Genomic DNA, 26,594 nt, shown 5'->3' on the forward strand with positions numbered 1-26,594 from the left:
TTATGCTGCTGGGGATAATATAAAATTATTCAGCCACACTGCAAAACAGCTGTCAGTTCCTCAAAAGGTTCAGTAGCTACTACTGGGTCTAGCAAATCCATTCCAGAATATACCCAAGAGAATGGTCATGGTAGGATTAATCATAATAGCCCCAAAGTGGAAATAACCCAAATACCCATTAACTGATGAATGTATAAATAAATTATAGTACATCATTCCTACAATGAAGTATCTGATAATAAAAGGGAATAAAGCCAAATACATGCTACTACATAGATGAACATGAGCTTTAATTTCTAAAGGAAAATGTCAAATAAAAAGTGGGTTTTAGCTCAAACACTTAAAAAAAAAAAAGGTCTACGCTCTCCAAATTAATTATTCTGTGTAAAAAAAAAAACTTTCAACAACCAAGATGAAAAAACCATTTTAAAAAGTTTATTATTATAACTAACAAAATAATCTCAGGTCACATTCATTACATAGAAATTATATTTATGGGCTACATGAATACTTGATAGTAGAGGGTATACACTTTCAGATGTGCTTGAACTTTCTCAGCCTGAGTGTCTTTCAGCCAGGCACGTGTACCAGTTGGCCAACATCCTCACCACCCTTAACCTGGCCCACTTCACACAGTGGCACTTCCTACCTGGTCCCTCCCCGTGGCCCTACTGTTTATGTAACCAGTGTACACAACATGTATAGGTACAAGTCCTAGTTTTTCTTTCAAATGCCTGTTTGTGTGTACTGAGAGGTAGGGTACAGGTGGAATGCCAAGTCCTTGGTCAGAAACACACCCAGACAGTTAACCCTACTTCTACAGGGAACTACGTCCTTTTACAAGGCTGCCTCCCGGGGTATGGTGATCCAGGGCCACGGGGAGATTTGGCAATTAAAAACGATCTGCAGGCACATGTGAGGAGGCACAGGTCTGTGGGCGTGGTGGTGGGGAGAAGTTGGGATGAAAACCCAAGAGTCGGGACAGCAAGGACGAGCAGCCTGAGTCAGCAAAGGCAAGAGTGCGGCGTCTGCCTCCCTTCTCTCCCCTGGTGTCCAGGGTGGCAGCCACAGGGCCACCCCCAGGCCGCACCCCTTTCTTCCCCTTTCCCTTCCTCCGCACGCCTTGGGGAAAATGACTCAGGAGGATTTCCTGTGCAGCGATCACAGAGCGTCATCATCCTCAGCCCTACAGGGACACACGAGGAAACTGAGGCCAGAGAGGGAACAGGCTGGAACCACGGTTTCCAGAACTTTGTTCTGCAGTTCTCTGGAACCTCTATTCAGAGGAAGTTGTCCAAGAAGCACAAATACATTGGAGGGGATGGACATTATGGTCTCCCACCCTGTGGGGCCCCCGGGGAGGCTACATGGAGCCCTTTTAAGATACAAACATAAGGGGGCCAGCGCTGTGGAGTAGTGGGTAAAGCCACTGCCTGCAGTGCCAGCATCCCATATGGGCACCGGTTCAAGACCCAGCTGTTCCACTTCCGATCCAGCTCTCTGCTATGGCCTGGGAGAGCAGAAGAAGGCCCAAGTCCTTGGGCCCCTGCACCCACGTGGGACACCTGGAGGAAGCTCCTGGCTCCTAGCTTCGGATCGGCACAGCTCCAGCCGTTGTGGCCAATTGGAGAGTGAACCAGCAGATGGAGGACCTCTCTCTCTCTCTCTGCCTATCCTTCTCTCTCTCTGTAACTCTGACTTTCAAATAAATAAATAAGTCTTTTAAGAAGAAAATAAAAAGATACTGACATAAGGGGTGGATTAGCTGAGTCTTGGGTCCTATCCCAAAGACACAACAGCTGCCCTGAACGAATGCTCTTTTCTTGTCCAGCATCCCAGGCCTCATTGGCCATGGAAAGATGCCCTTCCCATGCAACCAATTCCTAGAGAGCCAGCGGCTCGCTGGAAAGAGTGCCTTCCCTGTGCAAACCACGCTACCCAGAGCTACAGCCCCACAGCCTACATGGCTCTCACACTCCAGGGCCAGGATCAGATCACAAGGGCAGCCCCTAAGACCCAGGGCTGCTAGAGCCATTCACGCCAGTCACTCCTGCACCTGCCTGCCCTGCCCAGGCAGCCTTACCCACCCCTTCCCCCAGATAAACACAGCCAGGGCACCAGCCCATGCTTTTCTCACTTCTCCTGCCTCCTGCCTTTGGCTGGCACTTCCTTGTTAGCCCTCCATCCCCTGGAGAACTGAGCAACCAACTTTTTCAGTGGGCAGCTGTCTCCCAGATTAAGAGGTCCATCCTAAAAGCTAACATCGCCAGAAATCCTGGAATGAGGTTTTAAAAATTCACATCCTGAAGGTACCAGGGCTCCACAGAGCCTGGGTTCAAGGGGTTCCCAGGTGGCTTTTAAGGGGGGCAAGAGGCGAGAAGAGAAAAAAGCAAGCGGCTTGGGGCCTGGAGTCGCAGGGAGAGTCCTGTGAGACAGTCGGGAGACACTGACGCAGGGTGAGCTGCGGAGGAGCGGTAGGAAGGAAACAGGACCCCCAGTGCAAGACCCCGGCCTGCTCAGCCATCCAGCTCTTCCTTGATGGACACACGCAGGGGGCAGATGCGCAGAGGCTCCGGGGGCCCATCCCCTCGCGCGCCCCCTAGGTAGAAGTAGGGCCGCACCTCCCCGAAGCGGGCATGGAAGGTGTACAGGTGGCAGTGGCGCTCGGCGTCGTAGAAGGACAGCTCGCCCTCCTCGCACTCCAGCTCCACGCGCAGGCGGCGCGGGATGGCCAGCACCAGCGGCGACGTGGCCGGGTCCGAGGTCACGCAATGGTCCCCCTCCACCCCCTGCGTGCGGCACACGTACCAGAAGCCCGAGCGCGTGTCGTGGTAGCAGCTGTGCGAGTGGCCCTCGGCACCCGAGTCCTGCCGCACCCGCACCACGCCCACCCGCCAGCTCTGCAGCCCGCCCAGGGCCACTTCCCAGGCGTGGGAGCCCTGCGAGAAGACCCGGGAGCCCAGCAGGCAGGGCGCCGAGGAGAAGCGCTCCGGGTTCTCCACCTGCACGCGGTAGCCGTGGTTGGTGACGCTGGTGAGGTCATCGGACACAGAGAGCCAGCCGGCTGCAGTGTTGGGATCTAAGCTGAAGGGCACTGCAGGCAAGGGGACAAGCAGGGGGTCAGTCAGCACACGTGACACCCCGCCCTTCTGTCCCGCCCTCCGATGGCTCCCGTGGGCCCATCCCATCTCCTGTCTCCCATCTGGTCCCCTAGTCCACACAGGGCTGTAAATCGAATTGTGTCCTCCCAGAAGATACTCGGAAATCCTAACTCCCAGAGCCTAGGGATAGGACCTCATATGGGAATGGGGTCAACTGCAGATAAGTTAGGATGAAGTCAGACTGTAGCGGTGTCCTTAATCCAGTACGACTGTATGGTCATAAAATGAGAAGGGACAGACACCGGAGGGGAGAATGCCACCAGATCACAGAAGCCAAGCTCCAGAGCTGCAAAACAGGACAGCCAAGGACGGCTAGCAAACTGCAGCAGTTGCAAGAGGCAAGGGAGAACTCTCCGCTATAGGTGTCGAGGGCGCGCAACCCTGCTGCCCACTCAGAGTTAGATTTCTAGCCTCTGGGAATGTGGCAGAACACATCTCTGTCGTTTTAAGCCACGGGACACTGACACAGGCAGGTACTCGCCCCTGGGATGTCTTAGTTAAGCATGAAAAATCCCCTGGGCCACTGACATGTCTCCCCGTGAAACCACGACACGGTGGCTCACGTGGGCTGTGGTCACCTGGACTGAGGAGGTTGTCGCCTGTATTCAGAACCTGGTTCTGAATACAGAGGGGAACGCTCTTTGTTCTGAAGAGGAGGCAGAGGGTAGGGGTGCACTCTGCCAGGAAGGGAGGGAGCAGGGCCTGGGGCCTGCCTGGAAGAAGCCAGCCGGAGGAAGCCTAGCCGTGAGGTGAGGTGTGCTCAGCCAGCTCTGGGTGGGCGTGAAGTGCCAGCCCTGTGCCTGGACCCACCAGATTCCACAGATGTGATCATCTTCTTCCAGACGCGGTACTGCAGGGAGTCCAGGTACTTGCAGATGTCGATGAGCATGCCAGCCTGGACGGGCTCCGGCTCCATGGTGCAGAAGAGCCTGGGGAGGCAGGACTGGGCACGGTGAGCGGGACTGGGGCCATGCACTCGGGGTCCTACTGCGTTAACTGGAAACAAGTGACGGGACGGGGTCCTTTGCTTCTTGCCTAAATTTCCTGGCCACCTTCCCCAACACAAACCTGCAGTGGGCTCTGGCGGGAGATAGCCCAGGAGCCTATAGGGCTATTATATCCCTTCAAAAGATTCAATATAAGGGCTCTCCTGCCTCAGCTGGGAGAATTATAAACAGGAAGTTCTCTGAGACCTTTGCCATATGTGTAGACTGAAATCACACACATCTGTTTATGGGATGTCTAAGCTGGAAGGAACTTAAGGCCGTACTAGTCCAAAGTCCCAAGGTCTCACATGGCCTTTGCGTGAACACCTCCTGTGACAGGGAACTCACTACCCCACAAAGTACTCTCTTCCATCTTTGGACAGCTTTGATAGGGACATAGTTCTTCCTTATTCACCCCAGTGAACCCAACCACTGCAACAAAAACCAGCGTGTCCAAAGGCTTTCAGGAGGAGAGAGCTGGCCAAGAACTAAGCGTAAATGCTGGATGACCCCCTGAGAAATACCAGCCATGTGAAGGGTGGCATTCTTCCTCGCTGCCCCACGGATGGTGACCCTCCACACTCCTCATTCTGTGCCCATGCCAACTGGAACTGGAGTACCTCAAACAGAGCTCTCTCCACCTGCCAGTCTCCGCCATTATGCCCAGCCGGCTGTGCTACCTGCCTACCCAAGCCACTACCCTGGTACTTCTGTCTGCTTTTCCCCAGTCCCTTCCACCAGCCTTGGCAACTTACCGCCGTTTTCGGCTCTTGTGTTTCTGAAATTGAAAAAAAAAAAAATAGAAATGGAGATACAGACATAGAGAAAATGTGTAAGTTTTTGAACTTCAAGAGAAGTCCTGCATCCTATGTTCATGGATCAGAAGACTTACTGTTAGGATGTCAATATCCCCCAAGTGGATCTACACAGTCAGTACAGTCTCTACCCCAGCTAGCATCTTTGAAAAAACTGAAAAACTGACCCTCAAATTCATATGGAAATTCAAGGGACCCAGAATAGTTCAAATTAATCCTGAAAAAGAAGAGCAAAGTTGGAGGACTCACACTCCTCAATTTCCAAACTTACTACAAAGCAACAGGAATCAAGATGGTATAGTACTAATGTAAGAACAGACATATGGATGAATGCAACCAAAGTGAAAGTGCAGAAATACACCGTCACGTTCGCTGGCAAGAGTGTCAAGACCCATTCATGAGACAAAGAACAGTCTTTCTAACAAATCATACTGAGACAAACAGCTATACATGTGCATCAAATGAAGCTAGACCCTTATATTATGTCATACACAATTAACTCAAAATGGATCAAAGATTTAACTCTAGAGCTAGAACTAATATAGGATTTGTATCTAGAATATATAAAGAACTCTCATAATTCAACAAAAGACAACCCAATCAAAAAATAGGCCAAGGATCCAAATGGACATTTCTCCAAAGAAGATCCACTAGTGACCAACACGCACATGAAGAGATGTTCAACATCATTAGCCACCAGGAGAAAGCAAATCAAAACCACAATGAGACTCCACGCCACATGTGCCGGAATGGCTACAACTAAATTTTGAAAAGGCACGTGTTAAGGAGGAGGTGGAGAAGCTGGAATCCTCACACACTGCTGATGGGAATAGAATGTGTTTCAGTTGCTTTGGAAAACAGCCTTGCAGTTCTTCAAATCTGGAGTTACCACAGGATCCAGCAAGTAAGCTCCTAGGTGTATACCCAAGCAAAAGGAAAACATGTCCACAAAAAAACTGGCACACAAATGTTTATAGCCATATTATTCATAATAGTCAAAAAAAGAGAAGCAATCCAAATGATCACAGAATGGACAAAGGGATAGATTGTAATATAACTGTATAATGACAGATTAATCAGCCATAAGAAATAATCAAGTATTAAGATGCATGTATGAAACTGCAAAGCATTAGGAAGCCAGTCACAAAAGTCTACCACTATGACTCCATTTATATGAAATATCCAGACTAGGTAAGTCTACATAGAGGATAGATTAGTGGTTGCCAGGGGCTGGGGGGAGGAGGGACTGGGGAGTGACAGCCAAGGGCACAGGGCACAGTTCCCTTCTGGGGTGATGAAAGAGTCTGAAATTGATAGTCCTTGCTATGGTTTGAAAATGATTTGGCTGCTACACTCGGGCAGATGTTTATATCCCAAAGTCGCAGTTCATGGCATTAAGAGCAAGGAAACGAGGCAATTACGTTGTCGGGGAGGAGGGTCCAGTGGGAGGTCCTGGGGAGGGGAAGGGGTGCCCCTGAGAGGCAGTGCTTACAGAGGGCTGCTCCTGGTGCCTGAGTGCAGCCCAGGCTCTCTCTGCTTCCTGGCGCATCATGTGATCCTTTGTCCACGTGTGCTCCACAGCTGCCATTGCTACCCTCACCAGATGCCCAGCCCGGCAGGGCCACCTGAGTATGGACCTGCAGCTCCATAATGTGAGCTAAACAATCCTTTTCCCTTTACAAAGTGAGGCCGCCTCAGGTTATGTGATTATAGTGATGAAAAGTAACAACATTTGTGATGGTTGCACAACTCTGTATACACCTTAAATCACTGAACTGTGTAGTTTCAACGCACTGCACTCATTGTACAGCATGTGAATAATATCTCAATAAAGTCCTTACTTAAAAAAAAGAAACCACAAATCAAAACCATTCTTGAAAGAACCCTGGGCCCTGGGCAAGATGACACTCTCAACTTGCTAAACAGAACAGACAAGGAATGCAGCTTTTAGACCCCCTCACGGAATGATTTTGTCCTCAGGGTTCAAACCTTTGTATGACGTGGAGAACCCACAAAGGCCCTGACCAGGATGTGACACCCTGCCTGAATGACAGAGGTCACCATCCTTTCCCACTCCGCTGGACAAAGACTCCTGGGTCTGGAGGGTTCGGCTGCTCTCCAGGCAGAAGACACACCTCACTCTCCATACTGATTTACAAGCCAGCTTTCAAGTGACAGAAACAGCTCTCGAGGACCAATGACTCATGGAGGGAAATGAAATCAACGAGAGAAAGAAAAAACGATGAGATCTCGAGTATCAAGTCATCCTTTGCTTAAGAAGACAGAACACCATGACGTTACATTTAAATAAAAAATTGAAAAATTTTGAAAGATGTAATTTAATTAAGGGAGAGAAGAGATAAAAAAAAAAATGACAGCAAGAGTGAGTGCAAGGGAGACGGTGAGAGTGGGACAGCAAAGACAAGAGAGAAATAAGAGGCCCTCAGGGAACTCTGCTCTCGATTTCGTCTTTTTAGCCTCTTGACACCATCAGAGCCTATCCTCTGTGCGTTCCAGGCCAGTGGCCAGGGACCTGTGGGAAGACTGGGCTGGCCAGGGCTGGTGGGCTGTGGCTAACGGCTGCTCCCTGCACATCTGGCCCCGTCAGTCAGTGCAGCCAGATGCTGAGCTCCTCACCATGAGGAAAGAAATGTCGTCTTCCTTCATCTCCACCTGCAGCCGCTCGATCTCACGGGCCAGCGCCTCGGTCTCTTCGGCGAGCTGCTTCATCTTCTCGTCGGCCAGAAGCTGCTTCTGCCGGGTCTCCTCGGCCATGGCGTCCAGGAGGGCCTGCTCCTCCACCCTCAAGAACTCGCGGAGCTTGTCAAACTCCTGCCGGATGCGGCCCTCCAGCCAGGCCGCCTCCACCTACAGTGGGGAGCAGGAGGGAGTCAGAGAAGGTGCGACGCACAGGGGCCCTCGGCCATCGCCCAGCACTGGGACTTCCAGGTTTTTCACAAACTCTATGTTCAAAGGATGAAGCACAGGTAGAACCCTTAGGAATAAAGCATGGAAGTAAGACTTTCTACGCACAAAGCTGTAAGTTAACATTTCAGCTGAGAAAGCCAAACAGAATAATGAAATTTGGGGGGGACATTTTTAAAGAATGAATCACTGCTTACAGATGGCAATGGCTGTCAACATACAATATCCCGTATCTTGTTTAAGGTGCACAGCAGCAGGGCAAATCCTAAATCACAGAAATGAACTGTTGCAAATGACAACATTTAAAAATTATTTGCCTTGTGGAGGATGGCCCAAGTGATTGGGCCCTGCACCCGCGTGGGAGACCAGGAGGAAGCACCTAGCTCCTGGCTTTGGATCGGCGCAGCGGCGGCCTAGCAGCCATTTGTGGGGTGAACCAACAGAAGGAAGACCTTTCTTTCTGTCTCTCTCCTTTCTCACTGTCTAACTCTGCCTGTCCAAAAAAAAAAAAAAAAAAATTATTTGCATTGGGGCTGGCACTGTGGTGTAGCAGGTAAAGACCCAGCCTGCAGCACTGGCATCCCACATGGGCTCGGGTTTGTGTTGCGGCTGCTCCACTTCAGATCCAGCTCCCTGCTGTGGCCTGGGAAAGCAGTGGAAGATGGCCCAGGTCCTTGGGCCCCTGCACCTGAGTAGGAGACCTGGAAGAGGCTCCTGGCTCCTGGCTTCAGATCAGCCCAGCTCCAGCCATTGCGGCCATTTGGGGAGTGAACCGGCAAATGGAAGACCTCTCTCTCTTTCTGTCTCTCTCTCTACCTCTGCCTCTTTGTAACTTTGCCTTTCAAATAAATAAATAAATCTTTTTTTTTTTTAATATTTGTCTTCCAATCTCAACACTTTCAGTTTGTCTGATCCACAACACTTGCAGGGAATACAGTTTTTCGTAATACACATTTTCCATGAACTTTTTGAAAAGCCCTCATATACAGATACCTAAACTTTTTGCTCCAAAAGAACATTTTTGAATTCCATTTGCTACAAACTTTTTGAAGATCTGTCTTATTTTGGAAACAGGGCTGCCAAGGGAGTGGACATGGAAGTGAAAGGAGACATGGAATCACTAAGAGCCCAGGCCACTGCTGGTTGAACACAGTAGATGGCAATGCGTCACATGTGCTTAAGTTACTCTTAAATCACAGTGAGCGAGGTGCAGGTGGCCTGTTAAGCTGTCCCTGTGGTCCTGCCCAGGTCTTCAGAGAGGCAGAGTAGCCCCAGTCTTGTCCCACGCCCGGCTGTGTGAGACAAGCAGGACTATGGAAGGCCAACGTGTCAAGTGTCATACCCAGCGCTGACCGTCCTTTGCTACTCTCCCGACTGCCCTGGGCGTCCCCTGTCCCCCTGCTCAGCCCAGGATCACTCACCTGATTGTGCTTGGCCATGGCCTCATAGGAGCGCCGCATGGCCCAGAAGGCCTTGGCTTTCTCCCGCAGTGCATGCTCCATGTTCCTGCACTTGGCCTGTCGTCGGGGAAGAAGTAGGGAGGCAAGTTAGCTTGGACGACAGCCAGGGAGGACAACACACCGCACTTACAACTGGGATTCCACTTCAACAAGAACAGCCCAACTGTATTTACCAAACCTGGGAGTATGGACCTGACCTTGGATCAGACGTTAAAGATATTCTCAGATATTCTCCAGCCTGCCTCCTGTGAGTATGCCTGGTACAGATGGGGAGACGTGACTGAGGTAGACAGGCCTATTCACTCTCAAGCTGGCAGGGTAGGGCACAGCATCCTGCTCGAGCCTAAGGCTGGTCCAGGTTGGGCCCTGAATCCCCGAGCTATGCAGGCAACTGTGGAAAGGCTGCCCTCAAAAACTCCCTTTGCAACTTTCCAAGCTGAACTGATCTGCAGTCACCGGTCCTCAGGTCTCACGGTAGGGCTGGTCCAGACACTCCCCATGAGGCCCGACCTAAACATGCCTCTTCACACCCCGCTTTCTCCTGATGGTCTAACAGTATTGCTTGGATCACATGAAATACTTTATCAGCAGGTTCTGCTGTTTGTAGCTTAGTCATTTTTTAAAGATTTTTTCAATGTTCATCATTGCTTCTGATCACCTTGGACTCCCTGAAGAAGCCTGAGTTTGAGGCTGGATTCCTATCTGTTGTACCCCAGGTCTATCATCTTCTTCATCTTCTTTTTCTCAAAGATTGATTTGAAGGGCAGAGTTACAGAGAGAGAGAGAGAGAGAAATCTTCCATTCTCTTATTCACTCCCCAAATGGCTGAAATGCCTGGGGCTGGGCCAAGGCTGAAGCTAGGAACCTGGCACTCCATCTAGGTCTCCCACGTGGGTAACCGGGGCCCAGGTACTTGGGCCATCTTCTGCTGCTTTCCCAGGCGCATTAGCAGGGAGCTGGATCAGAAGTGGTACAGCCAGGACTTAAACCAGCATGCATCTGGGGCCAGTCTTCTCCAAGTTTCCTTTTTCTTATTAGTAAAATATAAGCACTTCCACACCATCCCGTCGGTTCCATGTTTGTGTATTTTGTGGGATTTACAAGTTTTCCAAGAAGAGTTTTAGAGTTTTTACCTAATGATAACCTAACAAAACACCACAATAAACCTATTCTGAGTCATCTTACAGAGTGCTGACAATGTTTTTGGTTCCTATAACTTCAGTACAACACTTGTATTCTGTTAACAACATACTTGATGCCAGGCTATCCTACTTTCAATGTCTTGGCCTAATAAAGACAGAGCAGAAATACACTTAGCAGGCAAAAATGGGCTAGAGTCAAGTGAAGCCTAATCACATCACATGAACGTTCCAGAGCTCTTCCAACAGGGAAATTCTGGCTGGCAAATCAAGTCATTGCCTGTAGTACGAAGGGAGAGTCTAAAGTAGCTTTCTCAGGAGGAGAGATTCAATTTCAACAAAATAACTTCGCAATTAACATTTTAACTAGAACCACTGGGGCCAGTGTTAAGGTGCATCAGGTTAAACTGCCACTTGCCATGCTGGCATCCCATATCAGAGTGCTGGTTCAAATCCCTGCTACTCTGTTCCCAATTCAGCTGCCTGCTAATAAGCAGGAAGGCAGGAGAAGATGACCCAAGTGCTAGGGTTCCTGCCAGCCAAGTGGGAGCCCTAGAAAGAGTTCCTGGCTCCTGGCTGTGGCCTGGCCTGGATCTGGCTATTATAGCCAATTGGGAAGTGAACCAGCAGATGGACAAGATCTCTCTCTTTTGCTTTCTTTCAAATAAACAAGAAAATCTTTTTTGAAAACTGGAATCGTATTCATTTGAGTTTTATTTGCATTTGATCGTCAGTATTGTTTGGTTTTAGGGCTCTGGTTTAAACATTTATGGCCTGTTCCAAATCTCATCGGTCTGTTCATCACGCCCATTGCAGTTAGGACAAGAATCCTGGCTCCCAAACATGCCCTTCGGTGCTCTGTAGGACGTGTCTCAGACTTCCTCATGCCTCGGCCCTGCGTGCCACCATCGCTGAGGGCTGCCCCCATGGGTCACTGAGAAATCACATTCTCGGACCCCTCCCACGCCCCCCAGACAAATCCAGACACGTCTTGTACTGTGCTCACAAGCCTGTCAGTTTGCAACTTCACAAGTGTCGGTGTGGTTCTGCACTCAAGCCCAGGATCGTCCTCTCCGCTACTGGCCGCACCGTGCCTTCCACTCAAAACCTCCTGTCGGCCCTGCAAGCCCACACAGCCCTCGGAATGGAGGCCAGCAGGGAGAGAAGCCTCTGCCAATGTCCATGACCTGAGTAGAGGTTCAAGAGGCTGACCAGGGCGCCAGGGACTTTGGACACGTTACTCAATCTGAGATTCAGTATCGCTGTAAAATGAGGACAACAGGACCTGAACGATGGCTTCTCCAAAGACGTCTACGTTCTAATGGCTGGAAGCCATGAATGTGACCTCAAACGGCAAAAAGCGACTTTGCAGGTGTTTAAATCAAGAGTCCCCTCATTGGCCCAGAGACAGCACAAGGGTCCTCACGGGGGGAGGGAGGAGGGTTGGCCAAGGAAGGCCGTGTGACAGTAGAAGCTGGGATGACGCACTTCAAAGATGGAAGGGGTCTCTGAAAGCTGGAGAAGGCAAGGACGTAAATTCTCCCCTGAGCCTGCAGCAGGAGTGCAGCCTGTCAACACGGTTTAGGGCCTCTGAGCTCCAGAATGGTGAGATAATAAACCCCTACGGTCTAAACCGTTCTGTCTACGGCCATCAGCGCTTAAGAGGGTCGAGCAGAGTTAGTGTTCAGAAAGTGTTGGGCTGGCGTGGTTAGTACTGCTGAGCTCCTCACAGGGACCTTAGCCTAAGTACACATCCCATCACCACACCCCATAAGGAGACTTCCGGGGCTCTCCACAGCACGGTAGGCCCCAGCTGCCAACCTAGCCCCCTGGCACCCCACAACCACCACCTAGCACCAGTCACCAAACTACAACTCGGCCTGCTGACCGGCTGGCTTCCCCACTAAAACACGAACCCCACGGGGCTGGGCCCTCTCCTACAGCCTCGTAGCCTCAGTGCCCGGAGTCAGTCCTGGCACACACAGAGCACCCACAGGGCCCCAGCACAGACTGTCTGGTAAAGGAGGGAGTTGCTCCCTGCCTCGGGCTACCCACACTCAACCTCAGTCTCCTCAGATCCTTTGGGACCAGACTGCGCCCCGCCCCCTCGGACATCACCCTGGGCGCCCACTAACTTAACCCCTTCACCAATACCTCCTCACCCCTCGGGTCACTGCGGGAAGCTCCCTGAGCGTAGCACCAGTCTCTCTCAATTCCCACAGCATCCCTGAAAACTGGCATTTCAAGCACCTGCTGAAACAGCAAAACCTGTCTTCAGACCACATGCTCCTTGGCACCTGGCTCAGACCTGGGGGCTCTGCCTGGGTGTTCTCAGCCTTGACCTGCCCCTCCCCTGATCTGGACCTCTGCCAGGTGAGTATGACTTGTTCCCTGATCTCCCCCTACCTGGACCCCACCCTCAGGCTACCCAGCACTGTCACTGTCTGGAATCAGGACGTAGCCCTCCTACCAAGGAAACACAGGACCACGGCTCAACAAACAAAGGTGACCGTAACAGGGGGCATGTGCATTGTTAAGGCAGGTCCCGAGACCAGGCTTTGTGGATTCCTGCAATGTCTCCTTGTCAGAACACTCAGATTCCCACCAGCAAACCAGTGTCCTCCAAACTGTGCATCTGAGTCACGGGTTACAGAGGAAATAAATTGCTCCACTCCAAAATTTTTAAAAGTAAAGCAACAGGGGTTGGCGTTATGGCATGCAGCATCCCATATGGGTCCAGGTTCAAGCACCAGCTGTTCTACTTCTGATCCAGCTCTTTGCTAATGCGCCTAGGAAAGCAGTGGAAGAGGGCCCAAGTGTTTGTGCCCCTGCACCCACGTGGGAGGCCTGGGGGAAACTCCTGGCTTCTGAATTCCGACCAGCCCAGCTCCAGACACTGTGGCCATTTGGGGAGTGAACCAGCAGATGGAGGATCTCTCTCTCTCTCTCTCTCTCTCTCTCTCTCTCTCTCCCCCTCTTTCTCTAGCTCTGCCTTTCAAATAAATAAATAAATTCTTAAAAAAGAAAAGTGCAACAACAACAAAAAATACCAGAATACAGTGGACATCTTCAGAAAACTTTGTTAAATTGACACTTATGTATGGATGTCTGGGGCACTATGGAAAACGTTCTTTCTTCCTGTTAGCAAACACCAAAGGTTTTGAAAACTGCTGAGCTAGGCTAACCCTTCATTTCTGATCATTTTTCCTTCCTATACCAAAGAATTCGCCACTTTAATTTTGCGCTGTAAACCACTCTCCCAGGCTTATTTGTAGTCACTGGAACGCAGCTCTGGGGTCCTAACAGTGACCCACAATAAAGGAGCTGGCCAAGGCTACAGGAACCGTGCGGTATGCTCAGGAACAAGGTGACTGATCCGGGGGAACCTGAAGGCTCCCTCTCCAAAGCCAGGTCTCGCGCTCTTCCTCCCCGTCTAAATCGGGTGTGCCAGCCTCCTGGGCACACCCCGCTGGCGTGCAAGGTGCTGGGCCCGGGCCCTGTCACAAGGGGTGGGGCTGTGTGGGGAGCATCCTGGAACCCCAGCCCTCATTTCCTGTTTACACCCCCCCTCCTCTCATCCTGTCTCTGGGGCAGCCCAGTAGAAGGGAGCCCCCGCAGGTACCCAGGTCGAACAGGTCGGGAGTCCAGAGGAGGCAGCTACAAGCCGGAGCAGGAAGCGGGGCAGCACTGGGCACGCGCGGCCCAGGCCGGCTGCAGGGGCGGGAGCAGAGGAGTCAGGGGTGCTGGGTCCAGCCGTGGCTCGGCCAGCACGTGCGCGCCCGGCCGCTCTTACCCGGAAGTCCTGGGCAGTGTCCTTCACCGGCTGCATGCGGTGGCCCTGGTGCCGGGGGTCGGCCTGGCACGAGCAGCACAGAAGCTCCTTATCCTCCAGGCAGAAGAGGCTGAACTGGCCGCGGTGCAGGCGGCAGAGGCGCGGCGAGCGATGGCCGGCCCAGCGCGCGCCCTCGGCCTCCTCGCGCAGCAGCTTCTCCACCAGGTTGTTGAGGGTGTGGTTGGTGCGCAGGTCGGCGGGGGACGCGCGATCCTTGCACACCGGGCAGGTGGGCGTCACCTGCACCTCCCAGCAGCGGCTCACGCACCCGCGGCAGAAGTTGTGGCCGCAGTGCAGAGTCACGGCGTCGCGGAAGGGGTCGTAGCAGACGGCGCAGAGCAGCTCCTCCTTGAAGGAGCGGGAAGGCCCAGGGGACACGGCAGGGCCAGGCTCCATGGCACGAGCCGCCGCCTTCAGCGCTCGCAACTTTCCACCCGGCCCCTCCCACCCCTGGCAGCGCCTGGCCGCGGACGTGGGCGGTGCCCAGCCCCTTCCCCTCGGAGTGCTGAGAGGCAGCGACACTGGCCAATCTGCGGGACGCTCTCAGGAGGCTACGCCCCCGCTTCCGGTTTCTGCGGGGAAATCCCGGAAGAGCGGGCCTGACCGTGAGCCGTCCGTTCCCGCCTGCTCCAGTCCCAGCCGTTAGCACGGAAATATCCTCATCTGTGCGGAAGAGTTACCGTGACACTGGAAACCTGCTTCCGGCTTGTGGAGGGAAACGAACCCTAGAACCCCTTCCTGAACCAAGGACTGGCAGTCTCGGGCCTGCGAGGCGGGAGAAGCCAGAGATCTCAGCTTCGTGGTTTGGGAGGAGTGGTCAGCAGGGCTTTTCGAAGACTTGTCCCCACTCTCAGGCTAGTCCTTTGCTTAGCTTAGCCTTTTGTATTTTTTAAGATTTTATTTATTTATTTGAGAGGTAGAGTTACAGACAGAGGGAGAGACAGAGAGAAACGTCTTCCATCCGCTGGTTCACTCCCCAAATGGTCACAACGGCCGAAGCTGCGCCCATCCGAAGCCAGGAGCTTCCTCCAGGTCTCCCACATGGGTGCAGGGGCCTAAGGACTTGGGCCATCTTCCACTGCTTTCCCAGGCCATAGCAGAGAGCTGGACTGGAAGAGGAGCAGCCGGGACTAGAACCGGCGTCCATATGGGATGCCTGTGCTGCAGGTGGAGGATGAGGCGCCGGCCCCATGTTAACCCTTTTTAATCCTAGCCCCTGCTATGGGAGGAGACACGTGACGAGAGGGGGTAATGGGAAGACCTCTGAGAAGACCCCATTGCAGTTCCTCTGGGTAAATGGACAAGTCACAATCTTTCAAGATCTGTTTCCTCCTGAATAAAATGTCCACTCTATGGAAAGTGCTCAAGGCCGTAGGCAAGTGCTGAGAAACAGATTAAGCACGTCTGCAAGGAGCTGAATTCTTGCCTGGGGGAGCGGGCCTCCGTGTGATCACTTTACAGCCTTCAGATGCAGACTGGTTTTCACATGACACACTTCCGTTCCTGGTTTCTGCTGGAGACAGTTCTCCGAGTGGCTCGTGTCCCTGCATGCCTTGAGAAGAGAGGCACTAAATGCATTTTTTCCAGCTGTCTTTTCAAAGGTGTGCCCGTGGCAAACAGCCTTGGCAGAAATAGTGTCTCCTGCAGGCAAAGGTCTGGCGGGCTAACTCCTCATTATGAACGACTGCATTTCCTAGACTTAGGGCAACCTGCTGTGGCCCTCATCTTACAGGCCTGGGAGACCTGGAGCTTTGAAACTGGCCCAGTGGTGGTGCTGTGATTACTGCTGGCACTGAGCTGTCCTTGGTCTCTGACCTGGAAGTTACATGTCTTCTCTTTTTAATTTCAATTTATTTATTTGAAATACGGAGAGACAGGCACAGACAGAGATCTTCCATTCACTGTTTCGTTCCCCACATGCCCTCAACAGCCAGAGCAGAAGAGCTGGAGGCGGGAGCCAGGAACTCAATCCCCATCTCCCACCTGAGTGTAGAGCCATTCCTTGCTGCCTCCCAGGGTATGTGTTAGCAGCAGGCTGGAATCCCAAGCACAGCTGGGACTCAAACCAGGCATTCCGATACAGTGTGCGGGCATTAACCACTGCCCCAAACGCCTTCCCCGAGGCTCATGTCTTCTACCAACGCTCGTGAATCTGTGGCAGACTACCCAGTGAGACTGAACCGCTAGCCCTAATACCCTGTCTGTAGACGTCATCAATCCCCAGCATCTCTCCCTCAGCTTGTACTTCCTGTCTTCCCTTTGATGATTGCAAGCCAACTCCTTACCAAAGATTAGTTCAGGACATTAAGGGCTTGGCTTAACAATAAGGCAGACCCAGCAAAACTCTGAATCACAAAGACTTGGAATTAAATTGTCAGCTCTGTAGTTATCATCTCCAGGCTACACTGTGTGCTGAGAGCTTCCCAGGATGTCACAGACATTGTTCAAACAGTAGATCCCAGACAGACCAATGCCTACTTTGCCATGACAGAATGGACACACTGGTTCCTCTCTCCGACTGATCAAGGGAGGCCATGAGCACTGTGGTATCCAGGTGTTCGCACATAGGCCGATCATGCACTGCTCAACCCCGATTTTATAAAATCCATCGTACTTGGTCCATGGGAAGTCCAGGAATTGGGTGATACCTGGCTGATTCCTTGCTCTGCACATTGCAAAATAGACTCCTGCTTTGTTCAGGTAACCCGCTGTGAGGAATTGGCTAGCTGTGCGTCAGGCTAGCGCATCCAGGTGTGGGAGTTCTAGAATCCACTCCTCCGGGTGTGGCGTGTTCTATTACATTTCGTAGGTAGGGCAAAATCTCAGACCTGCATTGTTCTTGACAATTTCCTTCCAAACTTTTCCTCAGTCCTTTCCATGTGCACTGGGCGGGGGTGAAGCTGTCCGTGTTTCTTTTTTCTTTCCTTTTTTTTTTTTTTTTTTTTTTTTTTTTTGACAGGCAGAGTGGACAGTGAGAGAGAGAGACAGAGAGAAAGGTCTTCCTTTGCCGTTGGTTCACCCTCCAATGGCCGCCGCGGCTGGCGCGCTGTGGCCGGCGCACCACACTAATCCGATGGCAGGAGCCAGGTGCTTCTCCTGGTCTCCCATGGGGTGCAGGGCCCAAGCACTTGGGCCATCCTCCACTGCACTCCCTGCCACAGCAGAGAGCTGGCCTGGAAGAGGGGCAACCGGGACAGAATCCTGCGCCCCGACTGGGACTAGAACCCGGTGTGCCGGCGCCGCTGGCGGAGGATTAGCCTAGTGAGCCGCAGCGCCGGCTCCGTGTTTCTTATACTGGCCCATGACCCTCCTGCAACCTCCTGGAGAGCTTGTAGAAAGTACAGATTTCTGGGCCCACTTCAGTCTCCTCACCTGTCCCAGGGGACAGGCCCAGGAAGCTGCATTTTCACACCCTCATCAGACAATTCTGAAGCACACCAAAGTTTGGAGGGTCATTGTTCCAGATCTGCTCACCCAGCAAGTTGTCGGTTCTGCTGCTGATTGCTGGTTCAAAATTAACCTTGGAAGCAATATCTGAAATGGCCACAAGATGGAGCTCATAACCCTGCACGCCAAGCACCTCCCTGAACTTCTCTTGTGTCCCAGTTCTGTAAATCTGCATCTGAATGCTGGATAATAAAGTGATCCCTTCAGCAGTTAATGGGGTTGACTGTCCTGTCTGTCCATGGCCACGATGCCTGCATTTGGAGGTCTCTTGTGTTTGCTGGGCGCTGCGTGGTTGCTTTCCTTTCCTTTCTAGAGGTCTTCTTGCAAACAACTCTGCAGCTGCCTGTGGCCATCAGTGTCCACTTCCTTCCTGGTGCTGCCAGCACCCTGTGGGCTGGGACCAGATAGCTCCTAGAATGGTTAAGCCGGCCATGGCAAGAGCGGGCTCCTGCAGTCACTCCACGGCTTCAGCTCTCAGCCAGCCAGTGTGGGTCCAAAAAGATCCAACTCACGGAAGTACCGGAGCTGGGCCAGCCAGCGTGGGCAGGAGTGCAGGGCAGGCTCCTCCCCCAGGACACTGCTCGCTCCGGGGAGCAGCCTGCCACTCACAGTCCTGGGGAGCTACAGAAACCCTGGAGCAGGGCCCAGGAGCCGAGAAACCCACGGAGCACCTGCTGCCTGCGGTTCTCCAGTGTTGAGAAAGTGAAAAAATCATTTTTCTGCCTTTTCCATCCTGCCCTCCCTCTTGGGAGCCCAAGTCAGTTTCTCAGGGGTTTAAATACATCTTTATGTTTCTCACGGAGATTCAGGGTTGGTGATACCGAGGAGTGGAAAATCTTATTTTGTTCACTTATTTTAACTTTTTCATTATGAATATTTCAGATACAGTGTTTTGGAGAGAAGAGTGGAATTACCGACCACACAGCCATCATTCAGCTTGCATGGCTATCAAATTTGCTATTTTTATTTCATTTCTCCCCTCCACAATGTTTTTGTACCTTGGGACAGGGGATAGGGAGAAGTAGAATATTTTCAGGCAGCCATGTGTGTGATTTTTTTTTTTTTGTTTGTTTGTTTTTTTCAGAAATCCACTTATAAAAGTAGACAAGATGTGATACCCACTGGTTAACTGAATCACAGCACTAGCAAGGAAATGTGTCTGCATCATTTATAGTCCCTCCAACAACATGTAAGGTAAATTATTCCCATTTTATAGATAACATTGAGGTTGTTTTAATTCATATCTAAGAGAAAATTGACTAAATGACAAAGTATTAGGATACTCACAGAAAAATAGCAGTTTTCTTTTTTCTGTTTGCACATAGCACACAACAGTCCCTTCTGACATAATCAACGAGCTGTCCTGTAATTCAGTTTGGTTCTTTTTTTTTTTTTTTTTTTTTTTGGACAGGCAGAGTGGATAGTGAGAGAGAGAGAGACAGAGAGAAAGGTCTTCCTTTTTGCCGTTGGTTCACCCTCCAATGGCCGCTGCGGCCGGCTCATCGCGCTGATCCAAAGCCAGGAGCCAGGTGCTTCTCCTGGTCTCCAGGGCCCAAGCACTTGGATCATCCTCCACTGCCTTCCCGGGCCATAGCAGAGAGCTGGCCTGGAAGAGGGGCAACCGGGATAGAATCCGGCGCCCTAACCTGGACTAGAACCTAGTGTGCCGGCGCTGCAAGGCGGAGGATTAGCCTGTTGAGCCACGGTGTAATTCAGTTTGGTTCTGACACCATCTGCCAGGAGCTGGCATAGCGTCACGTCCCACAGGCAGAGGGCTCAGTGCCCAGCACTGCCCACTTTGGATGCTGATGGCAAATCCCATGTTGTGGTTTGTGTTTCTGACCCACCTGGTAAAAATCAGGGCTCCCACCACGTGCTCCTCAGCTGTTAAAATTGATTTATTTATATTATAATATATTTGAAAGGCGGTGGGGGGAGAGAGAGAGAAAGAGAGAGAGAGATCCACAGGTTTATTCTCTAAATGCCCACAACACCTGGGCCAGACCAGGCCAAAGCCAGAAGCCAGGAATCAGTCCGTGTGGGTGACAGGAACTCAAGTACTTGCCCATCATCTCCTGCCTCCCAGGGTGCACATTAGCAGGAAGCTTGAATAGAAGTAGAGCCAGGACTTGAACCCAGGCACCCCGATATGGAATGTGGGCATCCCCAACCGCTGTACCAAATGCCTTCTCGCTTTCTTTAGATTTGACTAATTTGCTAGAGCAGCTCGCAGGACCCAGGGAAACACTTTACACGTTTGCCCAGTTATTAGAAAGGCTATTACAAAGGGTACAGATGCTCAGAGTGGGGGTGGGAGAAGGTGCAGAGCTTCCACACTCTGTGCAGTCACTCCACCTCCAAGACCCTCCATGCATGCGTTCAGCTCACTGGAAGCCTTCCCAACCCTGTCCTTTTGGGGTTCAGGGGAGGCTTCCTTTCCTTGGCATGATTGATTACATCAGGCAATTACCTTGGCCATTGGTGATCCTCCCTTCCCCCATAGCTGGGGAATCCTGCCTTAGTTTGCTAGGCCATTGAGGGATCCCCAGCTACAAGTTACTTTCTTAGCATGCAACAGCCCAGCGAATCCAAGGGTTTGAGGAGCTGTGTGTCAGCAGCCTGGGACAGTGACCAAATGTGTATGTGCTTTTATGTCCCCAAATCACAGAAGCACGTGGGGCTTCAGAGGTAGTACCTGGGATACCTGAACTATTTCTCTCGCATGGGAAAGGTTACCTGGTGTCCAATTGTGTCCAGGGTGAGCATGGTAGCTCGGTAGCACTGGGGACTCAGACTTCAATTCTCAGGTTGCTTGGCTGTTCTCAGCCTCGCAGACCAAGGTGGCTGCACCAGGCTCCAACCTCAGTGGACGAGAAGACACTGCTGGGGGGCGGGGCCACTCCCTTGGAGGGCCTGACTCAGGGCCTCTGTGGGAATGTAGCCTTTATCTGGGGCAGCCTGTGATGAAAGAAGTTGTTAAGATTTACTGCATTTGTTTGAAAGACAAGAGAAGAGGAGGAGGGAGAGGAGACAGCAGAGAGGAGGGAGAGAGAGATTTCAGCTACTCCCTAAATAGCTACAACAGCCTGGAGCCTTGAGCTCTATCCTGATCTCCCACATGGAGAGAGCAGTTGGGCCATCTTCTGCTGCTCTCCCAGGCACATTAGCAAGGAGTTGGATCAGAACTGGAGCAGCCAGAAGTAGAGCTGATACTCAAGAGTGGGATGATTGAGGCCGGCACCATGGCTCACTTGGTTAATCCTCCGCCTGCGGCGCTGGCATCCCATATGGGCACCGGGTTCTAGTCCCAGTTGCTCCTCTTCAGTCCAGTTCTCTGCTGTGGCCTGGGAGGGCAGTGGGGTCCTTGGGCCCTGCACCTGCATGGGAGACCAGGAGGAAGCACCTGGCTCCTGGCTTCGGATTGACACTGTGCGCCAGCCGTAGCGGCCATTTGGGGGGTGAACCAATGGAGGAAAGACCTTTCTCTCTGTCTTTCTCTCACACTAACTCTATCTGTCAAAAAAAAAAAAAAAAAAAGAATGGGATGCTGGTATCCCATGCCACAGTGCTAGCCGCCTGTGATAACAGGGGTTCTGTTATTATGGGAAGAAAAGGAAATTGGACACTGGGGACAACCAGTAGTACTTTCATGGGTGGAATAAAGGGTCCTTCCTTTTCAAGCTCAGGGCATGGTTTCAAGCTCTCTATTTTGAGCCCCACTGTGGCCCACATAGTGAACTTAGTGATACCTGGTTAACTTAGAGCCACTGAGAGATGGTGGGGGCCTGAGGAATTCAGTCCTGGTGCCCACAGGTTTTCTTTTATTTATTTTTTTATTCAAACTTAGAACCATACTTTTCTCTTAAAATGAAATTTATTCTGGGGCCGGTGCTGTGGTGTAGCGGGTAAAGCCGCCGCCTGCAGTGCCGGCATCCCATAGGAGTGCTGGTTCAAGACTCGGCTGCTCCACTTCCAATCCAACTCTCTTCTATGGCCTGGGAAAGCAGTAGAAGATGGCCCAAGTCCTTGGGCCCCTGAGCCCTCATGGGAGACGCGGAAGAAGCTCCTGGCTCCTGGCTTCGGATCGATGCAGCTCTGGCCATTGCAGCCAATTGGGGAGTGAACCAGCGGATGGAAAATCTCTCTCTCTCTCTGTCTCTGTCTCTCTCTCTCTGTGCGTGTGTGTGTGTGTAACTCTGACTTTCAAATAAAAAATTATATTTCTTAAAAAAGATTTATTTTATTTGTTTGAAAGACAGAGTTATAGAGAGAGGTAGAGACAGAGAGAGAGGTCTTCCATCCACTGGTTCACTCCCCAGATGGCTGCATTGGCTAGAGCTGTGCCAATCCGAAGCCAGGAGCCAGGAGCTTCTTCCAAGTCTTCCATGTGGGTGCAGGGCCCAAGGACTTGGGCCATCTTCTACTGCTATCCCAGGCCATAGCAGAGAGCTGGATCAGAAGAGGAGCAGCCAGGACTCAAACCAGCTCCCATATGGGATGCTGGCTCTTTAGGCCAGGGCATTAACCTGCTGCGCCACAGCACCGGCCCCATAAATAAATTTTTTTTAAAAAATGAAGTTTATTCTGAAATATTTATGTGATTTAATTCTATCATCTATGATAGAAACATCCTTGTTACAAAATGGCACAGACCTGCCAACGATGTTATTTCTGATTTTCATTCACTATTATAAATTTGAAAGGCAGACACATACATACACATGTGCACACACATACACGTGTGCACACACAGAGGTACCTCCCATCTACTGATTCACTCCCCAAGTGCCCCCAACAGCTGTACTGGGCTGGGCCAAAGCCAGCAACTCAATCTGATTCTCCCACAAGGGTGAGGCACCCAGCCAGGTACTGAAGCCATCATCTGCTGTCTCCCAGGACGCACACACTGCAGGGAGCTAAAACTGGGAGGAGAGCTGGACTCAAACACAAGCACGGCAATACGAGTTGTGGGCGTCCCTCCGGCATCTTCGCCACAGTACCAAATGCCCCTGTTAGGCTTTGACTCAACCTTGCTTTTTTTTTTTATAAGGATTTATTTATTTATATGAAAGACAGAGGCAGAGAGAGAGAGGGAGAAGGAGAGGGGAAGGGAAAGAGAGAGAGAGGGAGAGGGAGAGGGGAAGGGAAAGAGAGAGAGAGAGAGAGAGAGAGAGAGAGAGAGAGAGAGAGGTCTTCCATTCTGTGGTTCACACCCCAAGTGGCTGCAACAGCCAGAGCTGGGCGGATCTGAATCCAGGAGCCCTGAGCTTCTTCTGGGTCTCCCACATGCGCACAGGGGACCAAGGACTTGGGCCATCTTCCACTGCTTTCCCAGGCCGCAGCAGAGAGCTGGATCAGAAGTGGATCAGACGTGACTCGAACTGGCGCCTATAAGGGATGCTGGCACTGCAGGTGGCCACTTTACCTGCTACGCCACAGCGCCAGCTCCTGCCCTGCTTTTTACTGCCTCAGTGGCCATGGACAAGTTATTTATCTTCCTTAAACCCCCTTTTCATTTTCACAAAATAGGAATGCTACTGTCTACCTCGGTGATTGTTATGAAGGTTAACTAGATAGACGAAAGCCCTTAGCACAGAGTGGCCACTTGAGGACTGGTATGTACATGGCAGCTAGGTATACAATCTCCCCTCAGCAGGGCTACCCTGCCTAACTCCTATCACTACTCTAATAATAACCACAGCATTTTCACACCGAATTCAGGCTTCCCAATGCCCTGGGAAAGAGATAGAGCAAAGAGTGCTGATTCTACTCTTGTAGATGTGATACTTCCCAAGACCCACAGTGGGTGCACAAAGATACGGATGTTACCACATCCTACAGATGCTATGCTTTCTCCTAAATACTAATAAATCAAGCACACTAAGAGATTCATCACAATAACCACAGCAAGAAAAGTTCTGTGAATGTGGTCTCTGTATATCACTCTCAAATCTTACTATACTGCACCTACTCTCTTGCTGGCTGCAAGTGACCAAAACCCAAGCAGTGTGTCATGGACAGAGACATGGATATCCTTGCCCCAGATCACGACCTCTCCCTTCCAGCCTGGACCCTTCCCTTGCACACTGAATCCTGCCCTGCTGACCAATGACACGCCAGCCCCCTTTCCACCCGCAGCCCCCTCCCACTGGCCACGCTCTCTCACTTCCCTTTGACAGCCAACTTTTCCAGGAGAGTGGCCCACATGCTGCCTCCACGCCTCCACTTCCAGTCTTCATCAGCCTCCATCATTCGACTTTTCCTTGTGCCTTGCTTTGCTCTCGACAGGAGCCCGGCCTCAAGGCCTCTGCTACCTCTTTCTCTTGCCCTGGACAATCTCACCCGTTCCTGTGGTTTCAAATGCCACCCTTGAAGCATAGCCCTAAAGCGGTTTAGGCCACTTTGACGAGTTTCAATCCCCATTCCATCCAGGGTGCGGGAGGGGACAGGTTAAAGAAGCCCTTTGCAGGGTGAGGGCAGTGGTCTGGAAAGAAAGCAATGACTAGGACGGCGCTTGGGAGGGTTCCCAGCACGTGGGGGCCGTGGCTCTGGGGTGAGGCTGAGGCAGCAGGAGGGTGGAAGGGGACTCCTGGTGCCTGAGCTCTGTTGTTGCCACTCATGGAGAAGACCATGGGAGGGCGGCTGGGGAGCCACGTGGTGGTGCAGGGTCCTGGCCCCGGCTCTGGGCTGGGTCGGACAGCCGAGTGGAAAGGTTAAGCAGGCAGAGGGGACATGTGCTCAAAGTCTTCTTTCCTTCCCATTCCTCCTCCTGCTGACCCAAGCCTCCCAGCGCAGCCCGCTGCCAGCCTGCGACACGGTGAGAGTGGACAAACAGGAAGTGCTTTTCCTGGGGCTGGTCCTTGCCACAACCCACGAGAAGTCACGGGCAGCATCTCTCAGGGCGTCTCCGTAGAACTCCAGGGTTCCTGAGGGCATTTTGGATTGGTGTTTGAAAAGGCAGCTAACAGGCAGCATTGTATGACCCGGTCTCCTTTGCTGCTCATGGACACAACGTAAGGAAACCTGGAGGTGGAGCTGGCCACCTCAGAGAGTTTCTTAAGGCCCATTTCATTAAAAAGAGCGACACAACCCCTGTGATGCTGTGATTCTAGGAGCTAGGTCCTCAGGCTTCAAAAAAAAGTGTTGATAAATTCAACAACCTCCAGCAGCCGGACCTCGGAAACCCGGCCTTGCCCTGAATTAAGCAGAGACGAAGTTGTAGTTCATGAATGTGACCACATGGGAGCAGCATACACAAACTCACCTGTCTTAAACCAGTCTGTGTTGGTTTGGCTCAGTTCCCAGGGCCACCGCCCTGGTCCAGACCCTCCACAGCTCACTTGGGTATCTAACCTCATACCAGTCCAACTTCCCTCGCTCATTCCCACATGCAGGAGTAGGGATGAGCCACCCAACACCTGCAGCCACCTTACAATTCCCTTTCTGTGACTTACCCACCCCAGGTCCTCATGAACCTTCCTTGTCAACATCAGTTTACCCCTGCCACTTGCCTTGTGTCTCCAAGTCATTGCCAGGGTGCCCCACTTGGTCATCTTCTGGCCGCTGTGAAGCCACCAGCATTATCTGCAAGATCCCAAACAGCAATCAGTGGGCGGGATGAGCCAGGAGGGGCTCCAGCTGTCAGAGTGGATAAACCGTGAGTGGCCCGGTTGGGGCATGTGGGCCTCGGCTTTTGAGGTCCTGTTTTCAGTAGACCCAGAGAGGTATCCAGGTAAAAGCTACAAGGAGTCCACTGACTATACATTGAGAAACATTGACTTCAGGCTTTCTTAAATAATCCAAGTCTCCAGAATTCAATACAAGCATGTAAAGTGTGTGCTTCCTTGGCATTAGACCAAATGCTGGTCTTCCCTGCTGTCCTCCTGGGACAGCTGATCTGTGTTTGGGGTTGGGGGAGGTGAGGCAGTACCATCAAAACAGTCCCTCATTCCTGGCTGTCACATGTGGCTGAGCAGCATAACACTGCACAACTCCAGGGGGCGCCATTCCCAGAGACTGCATTGCCAATAGCATCCTCTAGAACTGTGTTGCGGCGCTGGCTCCCAAGTCAGATCCCAATCCTCCACTGACACAGAAGTGGGCACACAGTCTGGGGCAGGGGCTCTGCAGAGGAACTGGGAGGCTGGGCAGCACCGAGTCTATCCCAGCTCTCTAACTTTCTGCCCAGTCCAGGTGCCTCCTCCTGCTGAGGAGAAAGTCTGGGATCTTCCAGGTGATAGGGCAGAAGCGCTGCCAGGTACCACGGAGGCCCCGCCTCCAACCTCACTGCCCTACAGCCTGAGAGAAGAAGCGGCCAGCCTCTCTCTGGGCAGCAAAGTGAGCTGATGTGCATATGCCCCCAGCAGGGCTGGCCTCTCATGTGCCCCATGACTGTTCTGGGACTGCTCCTTGTCAAACCCTCTCCCCCCCGCCCCCCATTCATCCCACCTCCCATGCCTAGAAAGGGAGCTGTGGTTGCTTTAGGATGTGGAGTGACCCGGGCCCAGGGTGCTGACAGTATGGGACAAGTAGGGTCTCCCACTCTGAAGCGAGGTCTCCAAAAGGCTGCAGGTGGAGTGGGAAGGAGTGGGGGGTGGGCCTCTCACAAGGGGCGGGGAACATCCCCGGCTCCCGCTGGGCACTGGGGGGGGTGGTCGCAGAGGTGCCCTCCGAGGTGGGCTGGGCTGCTCTGGGAATTGGTGGCAGCGTCTATTTCAGAGTTTATGGTAAGAGGCTGGCGCAGGCACACAGACAACATACCCCACCCTTTAAGGAAGTGAGGAGGAGAGCAGGAGGGGTGTGGTTAACAGCCGGGAGCAGGAGTGGGGA

General features: G+C 52.0%; 1 protein-coding gene across 2 annotated transcripts; it reads right to left on the reverse strand.

Moving 5' to 3' along the window:
- Window positions 1–419: 419 nt before the first annotated feature.
- Window positions 420–14,762, reverse strand: TRIM35 (tripartite motif containing 35). 2 transcript variants are annotated; one of them, XM_062212940.1, is made up of 6 exons: window positions 14,280–14,762; window positions 9,309–9,404; window positions 7,600–7,830; window positions 4,903–4,925; window positions 3,972–4,090; window positions 420–3,094 (listed from the first exon to the last, which is right to left on the reverse strand). In XM_062212940.1, the coding sequence occupies exons 1-6, from the start codon at window positions 14,712–14,714 to the stop codon at window positions 2,517–2,519; spliced, it is 1,482 nt and encodes a 493-aa protein (XP_062068924.1). In that variant the 5' UTR covers window positions 14,715–14,762; the 3' UTR covers window positions 420–2,516. The 2 variants fall into 2 exon arrangements, with proteins under 2 accessions (XP_062068924.1, XP_062068925.1); XM_062212941.1 differs by lacking the exon at window positions 4,903–4,925 and having other exon boundaries at window positions 2,947–3,094.
- Between the last annotated feature and the right edge of the window lie 11,832 nt (window positions 14,763–26,594).

This window comes from Lepus europaeus, chromosome 16, assembly GCF_033115175.1.
Source record: "Lepus europaeus isolate LE1 chromosome 16, mLepTim1.pri, whole genome shotgun sequence".
In the NCBI taxonomy this organism is placed as follows: Eukaryota; Metazoa; Chordata; class Mammalia; order Lagomorpha; family Leporidae; genus Lepus; species Lepus europaeus.